We start from the raw sequence: 12,713 nt of genomic DNA, 5'->3' as shown, positions 1-12,713 counted from the left end.
ATATAATATGCGATGTTGTCAGCTGTGAATTTTTGGCGGTAGGTTTGAATTCTGTAATGGTTTATTATTTTTTTTCTTTAACAAGCTGTATCCCATTGTACATTTGCAGGTCCTATAAGTTTACGATTACTTGTAATTTGATTAGATGAATGAACTTTTGCTTTATTTATAAATCGCCCATCGTATAATTTAAAGCTAATGTAAAACTAACGAAAAGCACTATATCGTGATACAAGCATAGATTATAGAGCAGTATGGCAACATTGTAATTGCACATATCCGACATCTGTTTGCGGCTCGTCCTATACTATAAATCCATATATTTATATTTGAAATCCTAACCTTAGAATCGGCAAAACGTGTGTAATACATTATCATAAACACAAATATATTCGTGCGAACAATCGTACATACAACGTCAGCTAAAATAAATATGCTCTAGTAACAAAGGCAACAATCAAGACTTTTTGCGATATGAACACTACTGATTTTTATTTCGTTAACAATGTCGAAATACCGCTGCAACACGTTTACTAAATCTCGCGGTAACAACAATTTACGTGTCTGGTTGTGTTAATATTTCTGAAACACGTGAACACAATGTTAAAGAGAATGGTGTTGATGAATAGATGCACTCTATGTGCAATTCCAATGCAAATACCGCTGGTATTTGTGAAAAATCATCGAACAGTAATGTCAAGTTACGAAGGTTTTCAGTTTAAGAGGCCTTTTCAGCCAAATAAGATATTGAAGAAAAATAATAGTAAGGAGCCAAGGAATCGAGTTAATGTAAGGGTCAAAGACTCTCATGTTTCAGCTGTGAGACTTCTTTTAGAGGTAAGATGCAATCGTAAAAATTTAAAGGTGATTGATTTTATAACAAGAAAATCTTTGTTTTCAAGAGATTCGAGGTGGATATGAATGAGCTGAATACTCATAAAAGTATCTTTGTAGAAACGACTTATACAATTGAGAGAAGGATAATGCTCTTGCAAGAGTTGGGAGTACCCAAGATAACAATTAGTTGCATCGTAAAGTACATTATGATTTTTTTGAAATCCTATATTTAAATTTCATACAATCAGAAAATTTTTTAAATTAATATAATAATGATGCTTTTATTTTTAGTTTTATCAAAGGAATGTATTTACCGGTAGATAGGTTTAAAGCCAATTTTGCAATTGATCCTGATTTTAACATAGCTCAAAACTTATTATCATATACTGAAAATCCAAATATCAGTAGTCAAGCCATTGATCACTTGAACGAAAGTATGACAATGAAACAGTACTACGCCATCTGCTTTGCATACTATCTTAAAACTGAACTGGATCTAGATGAAGTTCAAGTAAAACGTATATCATACAAAAAGTATACTCCAGTATTGTATAATAGTTTCAGATTAGTCAAAAAAACATTGAAAATTGTCAGAGATATGCCATTTCCTGTATCCTTGGTAAGACTTACTATTTGTAAGCTTTACTAAAACTTTTATATAAATAGTAATAATAATAGTAGATAATGCATGTTTTTTTACTTAATTTGCAGATGATAAAAAACAAATATATATTCAGCCTTCATCCTGAAAATGCCTTAAGTGTCATTGATATGATTAAAAGCTTTAATCTTCCTAACAAAACTTTGTTACGATATCCAAAACTTTTTTATTATGATTTAGATGATCTCAGAACTTTGTTGTATTATTTCAAGCAGTACAATATAACGCCACAAATGATTCAAAGTTGCTATCAAATTTTTCACCTTAGCTCTGCTGAATTCAAGAGGAGAGTGGAACATATTTTATCAAACCCATTCACACTAGTTTATCAGACACATCCAAGATTTTTGGTGTTGGTGCGAGATTATCATATAATTCTTCCAAGAATTCGTTATCTTCAAGAAAAAAATCTCAAATTTGCCACTATTTATACCCTGACCACTTTTCATAACTACTTAGAAATGTTAGGTTTTAACATTTCTTTTTAATAATTGAATTATATATGTAAAATTCTTAATTTATAAGAAAATAATGCTCATTTTCAGATTGATTTCCAAGAAAAAGATGAACTTGCTAAACATAAGAAGTTTTCTTCAATCACAATTTGGTTTAAAGGGAGAAGAATTAATAGAGCCAATAAGGAGGCATGCATGCTATGCTTATGCTCCTTTGGTCCAGAACTATGAAACATTAGTTTATTTAAAAGAAGTTTATCCCAAAGAGGCCATCATAAAGCATATTTATGCGATTCTGTATAATAAGTAAGATTTTTTTAAATAATCAGAGCATACTTAATTTAACTCTCATAATTAATTTTTTAATATTGCTTTTCTTATGATCTTAGACTGGATCTCCAAGCTGCACGCGAAGTTATAATGAATGACCCAGAGTACAGTCAATGGGCACCAGACAAACTATTGGCACTATGTGTATATAAAATTGAAGAGAAGTGCCATTTCTCGGGCGAGGCTGTTTTGGAGCCTGAAAAATATGCGGAAAGTGTAAAGGAGGAATCAAGCCAAGATATAAGTAAAGAGATGAACAGGATATAGGATTAGATTTTTCTAAATATTTCGAATTGACTTTGTCATGTTAATAAATTTATATTGTTACATAAATTCGCTGTTTAAACTTGTATCATTGGTATCTTCTACATAGAGTAAGTTCCATGCTGATTTAAAATCATGTTGAAGCAAGTGTGATTTTGGCAAGTTTTTATTAAAATTTTCACACATCAGGAATTAAGAGACAACAAACATGAGTGAATAGTAACCTAATGCGCAGTGTATACAATAATAATTTTATCAAAGACATGAATAATTGTATCGTTGACGAAGATAAAATTGAAACAAAAAAAAAATATAATAAAAAGGCGCTATTCGCAAATTGAATGTTTGATACAAGTATATCCTAGTTGAAATCACTACGATAAAGCACTAATTGCTAAACGCTTATTTAACATAAAAATATTTATATTTTTATAACATATACATATATAGACATTATATGCGCAAAAGTACAGAAGTATTGCGTATACGATTTATAATATTTCGTGAAGAATAAAAAATACTTCAGATTTATAGACTATTTGAGTGAACATAACTTTGATAATGCCCTCTGATAATCAATTCAAACTGGTATAAGTTCGTTAATTTGGTCAGATAAACAGGACGGTCTGGGGCTTTCCTTTAAACTACGTTTAAATTGTTAGAATTTCAAAATATAGTCATTCGAAGACTTTTTTTAAAACCTTTGTTTAATTCAATAGCCAGTTCAATAACAGAGTTAATAAAATACGCATTTCTTTGATATATGTAGCATTTTACAAAATTATCAAGTTCGGCGCGTTTCGAGCCAAACACAAACGTGAAAACTATCACCGACTGAGACAAAAACATCGTAACAATCATACAATAAAAAAACGCTCAGTTGTCCAGTCGATAACAACAATTTCTCACCAACATTCAAAACAATCTCTCGTCATTTAGAATAAAAAAAAACAGCACCTCACGCATAACCAAAGCATTACATTATAACGCATATCGCTCGACGAATTAGCATTAGCAGTACGGAGCGCGAGCTAAGCTGTAGCAAGAGGACAAAGCCGGTGGTTGCACAGTCTCAGCTGTAAAATCTAGATAGTCCGAACCCGAGGGTTCGTGTCAGTTCAGAAAAGGAGGCAGCTGTACAAAATTCTGCTGGCTGCCGGGTTCGCTCTTAACGAGCGTCTGGTCCTTCAGCGCTTGCCGCGCGCTCGTCGGCGAATGCATACCGTAGTCGTTCTTGTGATCCTGCTGCTGCTGTTGCTGAGGCGGCTGCTGCGAGTATTCGTTTGGCTCGTGCTGACCGTACTTGTCCGACGGGCTCAACGTGCCCACGTAGTCCAGCTTCCCCTGTAATGTTCAAAAAACCCGTGTTATCATCGAATTTTCGAAACGACACATGGCTGTGACATGATATTCATGGAAAAAGTATTCAACTATAAATCGCTACTACCATTCGCAAGGGAACGAATTAACTTCGCGCGAAGACATCCCGAAATTGTACTAACCGTATGATGCTCGTCTTCTGGGGCCATGTGATTCGGTGGCGAGTGTTGTGTGACCATAGTTTGGTAGTCGGCCCGCCCAAGTGCCGGTGGTGGACTATTGCTGGCGTTCATGTAATCCTGGTGGACGCGCATCGCGTTGCCCGTCGGCGCGGCGAATAACGATGCGTCGTGCTGTGGCAGCATCGTCGCGTAGGAGTAGGCGGCGGCAGCTGCAGCCGTGCCGTTGTTACCCGGACCGCCGAAACTCGCAGAATAAGGCGAGTTTGACGGACTGAGGATGTTCAGGTGAGGTGTTAGATCGTAGGCTGGTGAATAGGCCCAAGCGTCCGGAGGAGCGCTCGCCGTTGTCGAGGAGGCAAAAGGGTTTAACGTGCTGTTCAGGGTGTTAAATGAGCCTAGGGCAGACAAAGTATGGATTATTTTATATTTCAAAATTTATACATGTATCACTTATTTTTAAAAAAAGATCAATTTTCAGTAAAAACACTCACCGCTTAGTCCGGGGCTTGCAGAACCTGTAGCCATGTATCCAGCAGTCTTACGCGGCGGCTCGCGCTTGCGCCACTTGGCTCGTCGGTTCTGGAACCAGACCTGCACTCGTGACTCTGATAGCGCTAATTTCAATGCCAACTCCTCGCGCGCAAAAACGTCCGGGTAAGGAGCTCGTTCGAAGGCCCTCTCGAGCTCTTCTAACTGATACGCAGTGAAGGTCGTCCTGAAAATTTAAAATGCATGGGCTTTAATTTATAACCCAATAACGGCCGTTTTCTTTTTATTTGTGAATTTTCTAAATTAAAATGACCGATAAAAATACTTCCACGGACACGTTGATCGAATGCATTTTTGAAAAAAAAACGAACTAAGTTTGAAGTTGGTATAATCAGTATTGAGGTTCCGCAACGATTAACAAAACGTAAATTTTTTAACCATATACATTGCATTCAATCTCTTAAATAACTACTAACTGCATAAATCAATAAGAGACGAAAAAAAAACAATCAATTCTTCACCTCTCACTAATCGCACAAGTTAAAAAGCATGAAACCCACCCGGCCATCGCGCCCACATATCAACGCGTCCATGCCTCAAAGTCTCGCATATGTTTCTAAAGTGCCACCGCATCACGCGCTAAACGTCCAATCGTCACCGTAACTCGTCCCCTATACCGCCACGTGCCGTGTAAAAGGAAAAAACAAAGGCCCATCAGCTTCGATATAATATCCCCCAATTTTGCCCATATCTCTCGAATCTCCCCTAAACGAGGGTGTAATTGGGCACAGATGACGATGCGGGGGACCCTCATGAATTGACCCCGAAAATGAAGCAGCGATGCATATCGGAATTTTCGAACGCAGGGGGGTCTAGCTATAGGTGTAGCTTGGCTGATTGACGTACCTGGTCTTTTTCTTCTTGATGCCGTTGTTCTCGGCCTTCTTCTTCGAATCTTTCTTGGCTGGCTGAGCCTCGTTGCTCACTGTGGGACATTTAAATTTCGTGGGGTCAGAAAGGTGCGTATGGCATCGGGTACTTTATGTCACAGCATTTACAAGTGCGTTGCTGCGCTCAATTATAATGAACGTACAAACGGAATAAAAATAATAACGGAAATACGAAAAAATAAATGTCCAACAGGTAACGTTTTCAATCTAAAAACTAAAAAGTCGCTTGAACAATTGTGATTCACTTTTTCTCAAAGGGCTCTTTTAAAAGTTCGAATATTTGTTGAAATTATAAGCAATTGATGACTGGCAAAAAGTACTCGAAAAAGTCTTCAAGCAAAAAATGTACTAACCAGGCGCTAACTGACCAAGTGGATCATCGTTCTTTCTCTTCAGCGAATTTCCCATCTGAATTGCCTGTTGTTGTTGCTGCTGCTGTTGCACATTCGCGTTGGGTTGCGGTGCCGACGTCGAGGTTGTCACATCCTGCGCCTGGGCCATCGGCGCGTACATCCCCGCGAGTTCAAGTTCCTTCAGATCCTTTTGCTGCTGTTGGTGCTGCTGGTGATGTTGCTGTTGTTGCTGATGGTGCTGTTGCTGTTGGTGCAGCTGGTGGTGCGTCGGCTGATGATGCGGCGGTGATCCTCCTGACGAGTCTGTTTAGGTCGTATGGGTTTGGAAGATTTTTTTTATTCGAGGTGTCGATCTTATGATAAAATGTGGCCATTATATACAGATAGTTTAAAGATTTTACTTTGACAACGATTGATACATGTCACTTTGAAATATTAAGGATTTCGTAACTTATCAAGACGAAATAAAAATTAATTTTTAAACTTTTTAAAATGATGCATATTTGCTGTCATCTCTCAAGCATATAAAAGTTAATGTCCCTGATTGATCTTTTAAAATTATGATTGATCTAATAAATACATTAAATTAAATCGGTCTTAACTCTAAAAAAAACCTGCTATATAATCAGTTTTACTCGTATCAAGTAAATGTCTTAATTAATTGATGATGCTACAATCGATCAAGTTCGTTCTTCAAAAAGAATGTGAAACGAGCAGGTCGACTCACCCAACTTGTGCAGGTGACCGCCTCCGGGTGGCATAAGTTCAGGCCCCGCAGCTCCGGTTCCGGCGCCTCCAGTAGCATGATGCGCTCCGTGCAATCCCAGCATGACTTGGATACTATGAACGCCGGTCCCTCCACGAGCTCCGAAGTCCGAGAAAATCGGGTCGTCGAACGGACCGCCGTCCATCCCGTAGATCACCTCAATCTTGCTGAGCTTTTCTCCAACAGCTCCGCTATATACACGCGACACTTCCTCTCTCGGCCTTTTCTCGTGCAATACCTCAGCTATAGAGCGCACTGTCCCGAAAAATCGGCGCTAAATCGGCACTGCACACGCACACACACGTGGCTCTCACCGCGGCGTCGCAATTGCGATCAATTGCGGCAATGGGTGTTTCCGCGCGAATTAACGCTGATTAGACTCTCTCTCTCTCTCTCTCTCTCTCTCTCTCTCTCTCTCTCTCTCTCTCACTCCTTTTTTAACTCTTGCGGTGTATGCGAGTGTACGAATGCTAACGTTTGCGTGTAGGTATGTAAAACGGAGTGGATAGATGCGACAGAGACGAGAAGCGCGAGCAGACTGACGGAGAGATGAGTCTAGTGTTGTCCACCTCCCCTCGAGTTAATTCGCTCTGGGACTTCGGGCGCACGCGAGCGTTTATATAATTTCGACGAGGCCGCCTCCGGCAGAGCAGTCGGCCAATCGCGCAGATGCGGGTGGGTGGGACGAGAGTTCAGACGTGCTGACGAATGGGGAGTGAGGTATTCTCGTCGTGGGCTTGGTTGGATTTTCTTCTGCTGGAGATGCGACCTTTTTACACATTGTTTATATATTCGGAACTGTGTACACGGCTTTCGCGAGAATTCAAAAAGTGGTCGATGAATTTGTTTGGGAAAATTGGCCCGTGACAACGCGCGGAACGACTTCCAGCTCGAGCCAAAATTGAATATGGACAATGAAGTAGAACATTAACTCTCAAACTTTTTTTTCGCAAAGAAACATTTATTCCGGAAGAAAATTTGGATTAACGTGTGATGTTGCAACATTCGTTCGAACTGCACTTCAAGACTATGCGACACTTTTTGAAAAATAATCTATTCACTCATGAAAACCGATTGGCAAAAATGCACATTTGAGATAACGCAATTCACGCACACTAACACACACAAAACGACGCGACTGCACATCACCAAACTCAAGCACGAGCACCGTCACCTCAGCCAATCGCATGAAAATGCAACCCTCTCCTCGCCAAAAGAGTCCGCACTGCCGCCGCCGCCATTTCGCGCACCTGTGCCATCGTCTCCCAACAAAATGGCGACGAATCTAGCCCCGGGAAAAGAAGGAGAAGGGTGAATCCTCCCCCGGCGCAGGAACGTCATTCTCGTCGGTCTCGAGTAGGACGTCGTCGTCGAGAGCATCGCACAACTACCAAGTCCGGTCTCTCTCGCGCTACTACTGCTTGTCGAGAGCAGCAGCAGCAGAGCCGCGTCGTTCGTTCGCTCACGGGCTCAATGAAACCAGCAATCGCCAGGAATTGCCTCGAATTGGCCCAATCAAACTACCCCCATTCTATGCGTGTGTACACGCGCGTATTAACGGCTAATTTCATCGTGCGTTCTTGCCGCCGCAGCCGCTACTGCCTCGTTAATTAGCGCGCACTCGCGGCTATACACCAGTAGCTTGTAAATCGACTGGGATGTGTTGTATCTTTCATCTGCGTGGATATGCCGTCGATGGAATCGTCTCTTCTCATCTGGGGTTGGACGATATTTCTGCAGACTCTGCAGTGTACAGCTGCAGGTATAATATGGATTGGCGAGGGTGCAAGTGCGATATGAGAATCAACGGTGTCAAAATGGCGTGTTCTTGCTTGACACTGGGATTTTTGTGGGATAATGATGATGACGATGATGGCTTTAATTTGATTTGTATTGAGAGGATGCGCCGATCCGTGTGCGGCTACATTGGGAAAATTAGGAGGATTACTTGACCGAATCGCGTGGTACATTAGAAATTGTGTTTATTGCGTGGGTGGTACTTTACAGTATACAATTATCCAAATAAGTCTGACTTTTCGTTACTAATGCCTGCTTAGTTGTTTGAAATCGATACGAGTTGCGCGCAAATTTGACCTTGTCGAAAAAATCTAATCGTTATCATTTTTCATACAATCGATCGCTATTAAACTGCGTTTCGATTAAAACGCGTGCAACACAACTTCGAGGAAATAAGGATATAAAAATCAATTAAAAAAATTCTCACTCGATCCTTCCTGCGCCCAATTACCCGATATCCTCAAATCACAAAGCCATAAGCCGACCCTCAGCTATATATATTATCTAACCCAACCCGTAAACCGGATCCTCGAAAGGCCAAACAATCAATCGAGCGTATAGGTACGTATAGGCGCATACACGTCTCCCACGACGCTACTGACAACAAAACCACCCTCATGTGGGCGACGGAAAAACGTTCACACGGAAGAAGAAGCCGCGACTGAGCTACAGTGCTTATACACGCGGTCTCTGACCAGCATGTGAAAAGTCTACATACGTATTGTTGGATACGAGTGACTATGGGGAGTTTTAGCTCTGAACGAGTTGCTGCGGGAAGCTGCACTTGTAGCTACAAAGAGTCGAGGGTCTTGAAACTTGTTATTAACGTTATCGATGAATCTTATCTGACTCTTATTTACAACTAATATATTGTTGAATCTTTGATCGTTGAAAGTATAGCATAAGTTAATAAAATGCAAATCATTATTTACAATTGTTTTTTTTTAAAGATCGATTCAATAATTTCTAGATTTTACTTTAAACATTAGTGTATTAATACCAGTGAGTAAACAGCGTCGCACAGATTTCACTCGCTTTCAACTCAAGAAATTAGTCGTCTCTTTTACACCCGCATACTCGAAAGATTCAATTGTAATATAAAAGAGCGAAGGCATCGAGATTAGATCCAACCCTCTTCCCACCTGCTCCGAGAAAGTAAAGCCTCACCCCCGTACATATCTCGACAGCGCGTCGCTGCTGCATCGGCGAAGAAAAGAGAGATATACATACACACACAGAAGCGTCGGCGGCGGCGGCGGCCTAAATGGCTTTTAACTCGATGTGATTTTGCCGGCGAACCACTAAATTGAACGAATACGAACCTAAACTGAACTCAACTAAGCTAATCATATCACATTACTGGGCTTGGTTATTAGCTTGACGAGAGAGCAAGTGAGAGAGATGTGCAACGATGCCTCTTGTACAAAGGGTGAGACGGAGAGAGACAGAGACGAGAAACGCGGAGCGAGAGATATAAGCGAAGCGAAGCCGATGCCGGAGCTGCAGTTATCGGCGCGGCTCCTGCACCGAAACTTCTTCTATGTAATACCGTGCTTTAGTAACGCTGACCTTTCGCTGCTGTTTTTTTCTTTATTTTTTCAGATTTTTTTTTTTTTTTTTTTTTTTTTTTTGGCTAAAAGATGCACGTGTGCAGAAGAACATCAGCTGTGAGATGATAATGTGAGGGTGAGGTGCAGTTTAGTTACAGGCGCAGCGACAGAAGCGAGTGACGTGTGACATTAAACTTTGTTTATCTCTATCGAAACCTTGATTTTTGATATTAATATAGTATTGTCACTTAATTGTTGATAACGAAAGTTCGTGCTTAATCGTATATTAGTTGATTGCTGAAGCACCAGTGCGACGTGTTTTAACAAAATTTGAATTGTTTCCCATAAATCCATGTGTCCACATTATAGACATTTCAGATGTATACACACACACACATACACATATATACACACACACACACACACACACATACATACACATATATATATATATATATATATATATATATAAGTGAAGCTGAAGCAGAATTAAGTGCGAACAAATACTCCCCAAAATTTAATTTTCACACTTTCTCGAAAATCTGAACTAAACATCGGAAAATCAAAAACACACGGGGTACATCACTATACAGGATAAAGCACGTGTTCGAGATCCCCCAACTGGACTGCGAAACACAGCAAGAGAGAGAGAGAGAGAGAGAGAGAGAGAGAGAGAGAGAGAGAGAGAGAGAGAGAGAGAGAGAGAGAGAGAGAGGGAATGAAGTAGTAGCTCCGCCTACCAGCCAATAGAGCCTTCCTTGCCGCCATCGGTTTTCAACGCGGTGCCGCGTGTTCTCTTTTTGGCTTAGTTGCTCCTCTTTTTATTTATTTTTTTTCCTTCTTCTCTGAGCGACAAAGAGGGAAGAGTCTGCACGTGGAAGATACGCGACGTGATATGCCAAGATCAAAGATTTTGCAACGATGATCGTTGTTCGATGTTGTGTCGTTTAAAATTTCAATAGAAGATGAAAAGCCCTGATGATTCAATGTAGATTTTGCGTATGACAATTTTAGGTGCTTTTTGTTGAAATGAATCAGATACATCGGTAAATTAATTTTTTTAGTAGAAGAGGATGCGGTTGTACGATTAGAGAAAATATGTGTTTAATCATCGTTAAATTTTTCTCCAACTGTATAAATCGACCTATACAGATCCAAAAAGTATTCTGTTTACTTTAAGTTGATAGTAATAATAGCAGAATATTATACGATACAACGAATTATATGGTATTATCTACGTCAGGGCTCTTGCTTGTAAATAGCAATAGCAGTTAAATAATAGGGAAGAACAAGGAATTTAACATTTGCTATCACATATAAAAATCTCATCTCAAAAAATGTGTATGTTAAATAGCACAATACGACAACCAGGTAAAATTCAGATACCTTCCCTAAAACCCGTACAAGCTCGTTTAAGACTACAAGGATCTATTTACGTGAAAATAGCTCGTGTGTCTCATTATCAGAATATACATGCTTTTTGTGATTGCGTATGTACATGGAGCCTAAAGTTCTATTTACTGCAATACAGAGATCAACTACAATTTTATGAAAAAGTCGTGTAGAACATTTTTACCATATTAAATAACGAAAACCAAATCCTCCCCAAAAAGTGCATAATCCCTATACAAAAAATAATCCATCGTGTACACAGCTATCTCTCATCCGACTATATAAAACTCGTTATAAAAAAATTCCCCGCTCGCGTACACGCATCGCATACGCGCATATATCGGCACTCGAGCCGCCTGAGAATCTCTCCGCCATGCGCCGACATCATCGGGGCTCGACGTCGTCGTCGTCTCGACCGAGCCAATTGAGCGAGTTAAGCTCGCCGCTCTACCTCCCCTCGCTCCAACCAATTGATCCTAATCGGCTTCAATTGCCCGTAATTGCGCGAAGGCGGCCGCCGGCGCGTTTTTATTTTACGCGACCAGAGAGAGAAAGTGAGTGAGAGAGAGAGAGAGAGAGAGAGAGAGAGAGAGAGAGATAGAGATAGAGAGGGAGAGCAACTCCGGCAGCTCTATACGCTAGACGCACGCACTACTCGCTCGGTATGTCACTGCGATGCTAAATTTTATGTGCGATGAGACGTTCCAGTGCTGTACATACTTATGTCTGTGAGGGAGACGGGCTTTTTAGATGTGATGCGATGGACATTTACTGGGTGTTCGAAAATTCACGCATGAAGGCTGTCGGGGAGAATTTTCGATGCGATGATTTTTATGTTTGGAGATCACGTTTGTCGAATAAGGGAACATTTTTCTGTACTATTCAGTGTAAAAGCGGTATTTGAAGATCACCTCTGTACTGAGATTTGCCGATTAATCATTTACAATCAATTTTCGATTTGGGAATCGACGTAGTAACAATTAGATAATATAGACAGAAGTAACGAATTCACGTAGAAAATTTCTCGTTAGGAAAATAATTTTTTTTTTATAAATAAGTTTCTTCGTAGGTGTAATCAATTGAAACGTATATTTATAATTAACATTAAGAGAACATGTCAAAAGGTAAATTCGCTATTTACACGGGGTAAGAGCTAATGCATGCGTTTCAATTTAAGATATATAATGGTAATCAGTAATTGGCTCGTTCACTCGACCAAATGCCATTAGTTAATTCAAGCATTGCGCGTTGACTAACTTGATCAATTCCTAAATTGCCATAACAGTGTACAATTAACCAACCCTGATTTGTTTTGGGAAACGAGCAAATCGTTCAAGTATTTATCCTCTTTTACTGATAAATTTAAT

The 12,713-nt window shown here is 40.1% G+C and overlaps 2 protein-coding genes across 3 annotated transcripts; one reads left to right on the top strand and one right to left on the bottom strand.

Annotated features, from left to right (window-relative positions):
* Nucleotides 1-124: 124 nt before the first annotated feature.
* Nucleotides 125-2,885, top strand: LOC100117152. Its single transcript, XM_001601424.6, has 6 exons — nt 125-837; nt 903-1,036; nt 1,129-1,456; nt 1,549-1,961; nt 2,044-2,259; nt 2,343-2,885. Exons 1-6 carry the CDS (start codon nt 601-603, stop codon nt 2,548-2,550), a joined length of 1,536 nt encoding a protein of 511 aa, XP_001601474.2. The 5' UTR covers nt 125-600; the 3' UTR covers nt 2,551-2,885.
* On the bottom strand, nt 2,696-8,201 carry LOC100117188 (retinal homeobox protein Rx2). Of its 2 annotated transcripts, none has more exons than XM_001601449.5 (6): nt 6,569-8,201; nt 5,842-6,144; nt 5,445-5,523; nt 4,541-4,764; nt 4,050-4,444; nt 2,696-3,891 (listed from the first exon to the last, which is right to left on the bottom strand). In XM_001601449.5, exons 1-6 carry the CDS (start codon nt 6,750-6,752, stop codon nt 3,661-3,663), a joined length of 1,416 nt encoding a protein of 471 aa, XP_001601499.1. In that variant the 5' UTR covers nt 6,753-8,201; the 3' UTR covers nt 2,696-3,660. The 2 variants fall into 2 exon arrangements, with proteins under 2 accessions (XP_001601499.1, XP_016843586.1); XM_016988097.3 differs by having other exon boundaries at nt 5,857-6,144; nt 6,569-8,089.
* Nucleotides 8,202-12,713: the final 4,512 nt, after the last annotated feature.

The sequence above is a fragment of the Nasonia vitripennis genome, chromosome 4, assembly GCF_009193385.2.
Source record: "Nasonia vitripennis strain AsymCx chromosome 4, Nvit_psr_1.1, whole genome shotgun sequence".
Taxonomy (NCBI): domain Eukaryota; kingdom Metazoa; phylum Arthropoda; class Insecta; order Hymenoptera; family Pteromalidae; genus Nasonia; species Nasonia vitripennis.
The sequence above is the reverse complement of the archived record's forward strand: the minus strand, read 5'-3'. Positions and strand labels throughout refer to the sequence as shown.

Coding starts and splice junctions, on each gene's coding strand:
- LOC100117152 (XM_001601424.6), top strand. CDS start 601: ATGTTAAAGAGAATGGTGTTGATGAATAGATGCACTCTATGTGCAATT. Junction 1,962..2,043: donor TTTCATAACTACTTAGAAAT/GTTAGGTTTTAA, acceptor GCTCATTTTCAG/ATTGATTTCCAAGAAAAAGA. Junction 2,260..2,342: donor TATGCGATTCTGTATAATAA/GTAAGATTTTTT, acceptor TTATGATCTTAG/ACTGGATCTCCAAGCTGCAC.
- LOC100117188 (XM_001601449.5), bottom strand. CDS start 6,752: ATGGACGGCGGTCCGTTCGACGACCCGATTTTCTCGGACTTCGGAGCT. Junction 6,145..6,568: donor CGGTCACCTGCACAAGTTGG/GTGAGTCGACCT, acceptor CGACCTAAACAG/ACTCGTCAGGAGGATCACCG. Junction 4,765..5,444: donor ATCAAGAAGAAAAAGACCAG/GTACGTCAATCA, acceptor TTAAATTTTCAG/GACGACCTTCACTGCGTATC.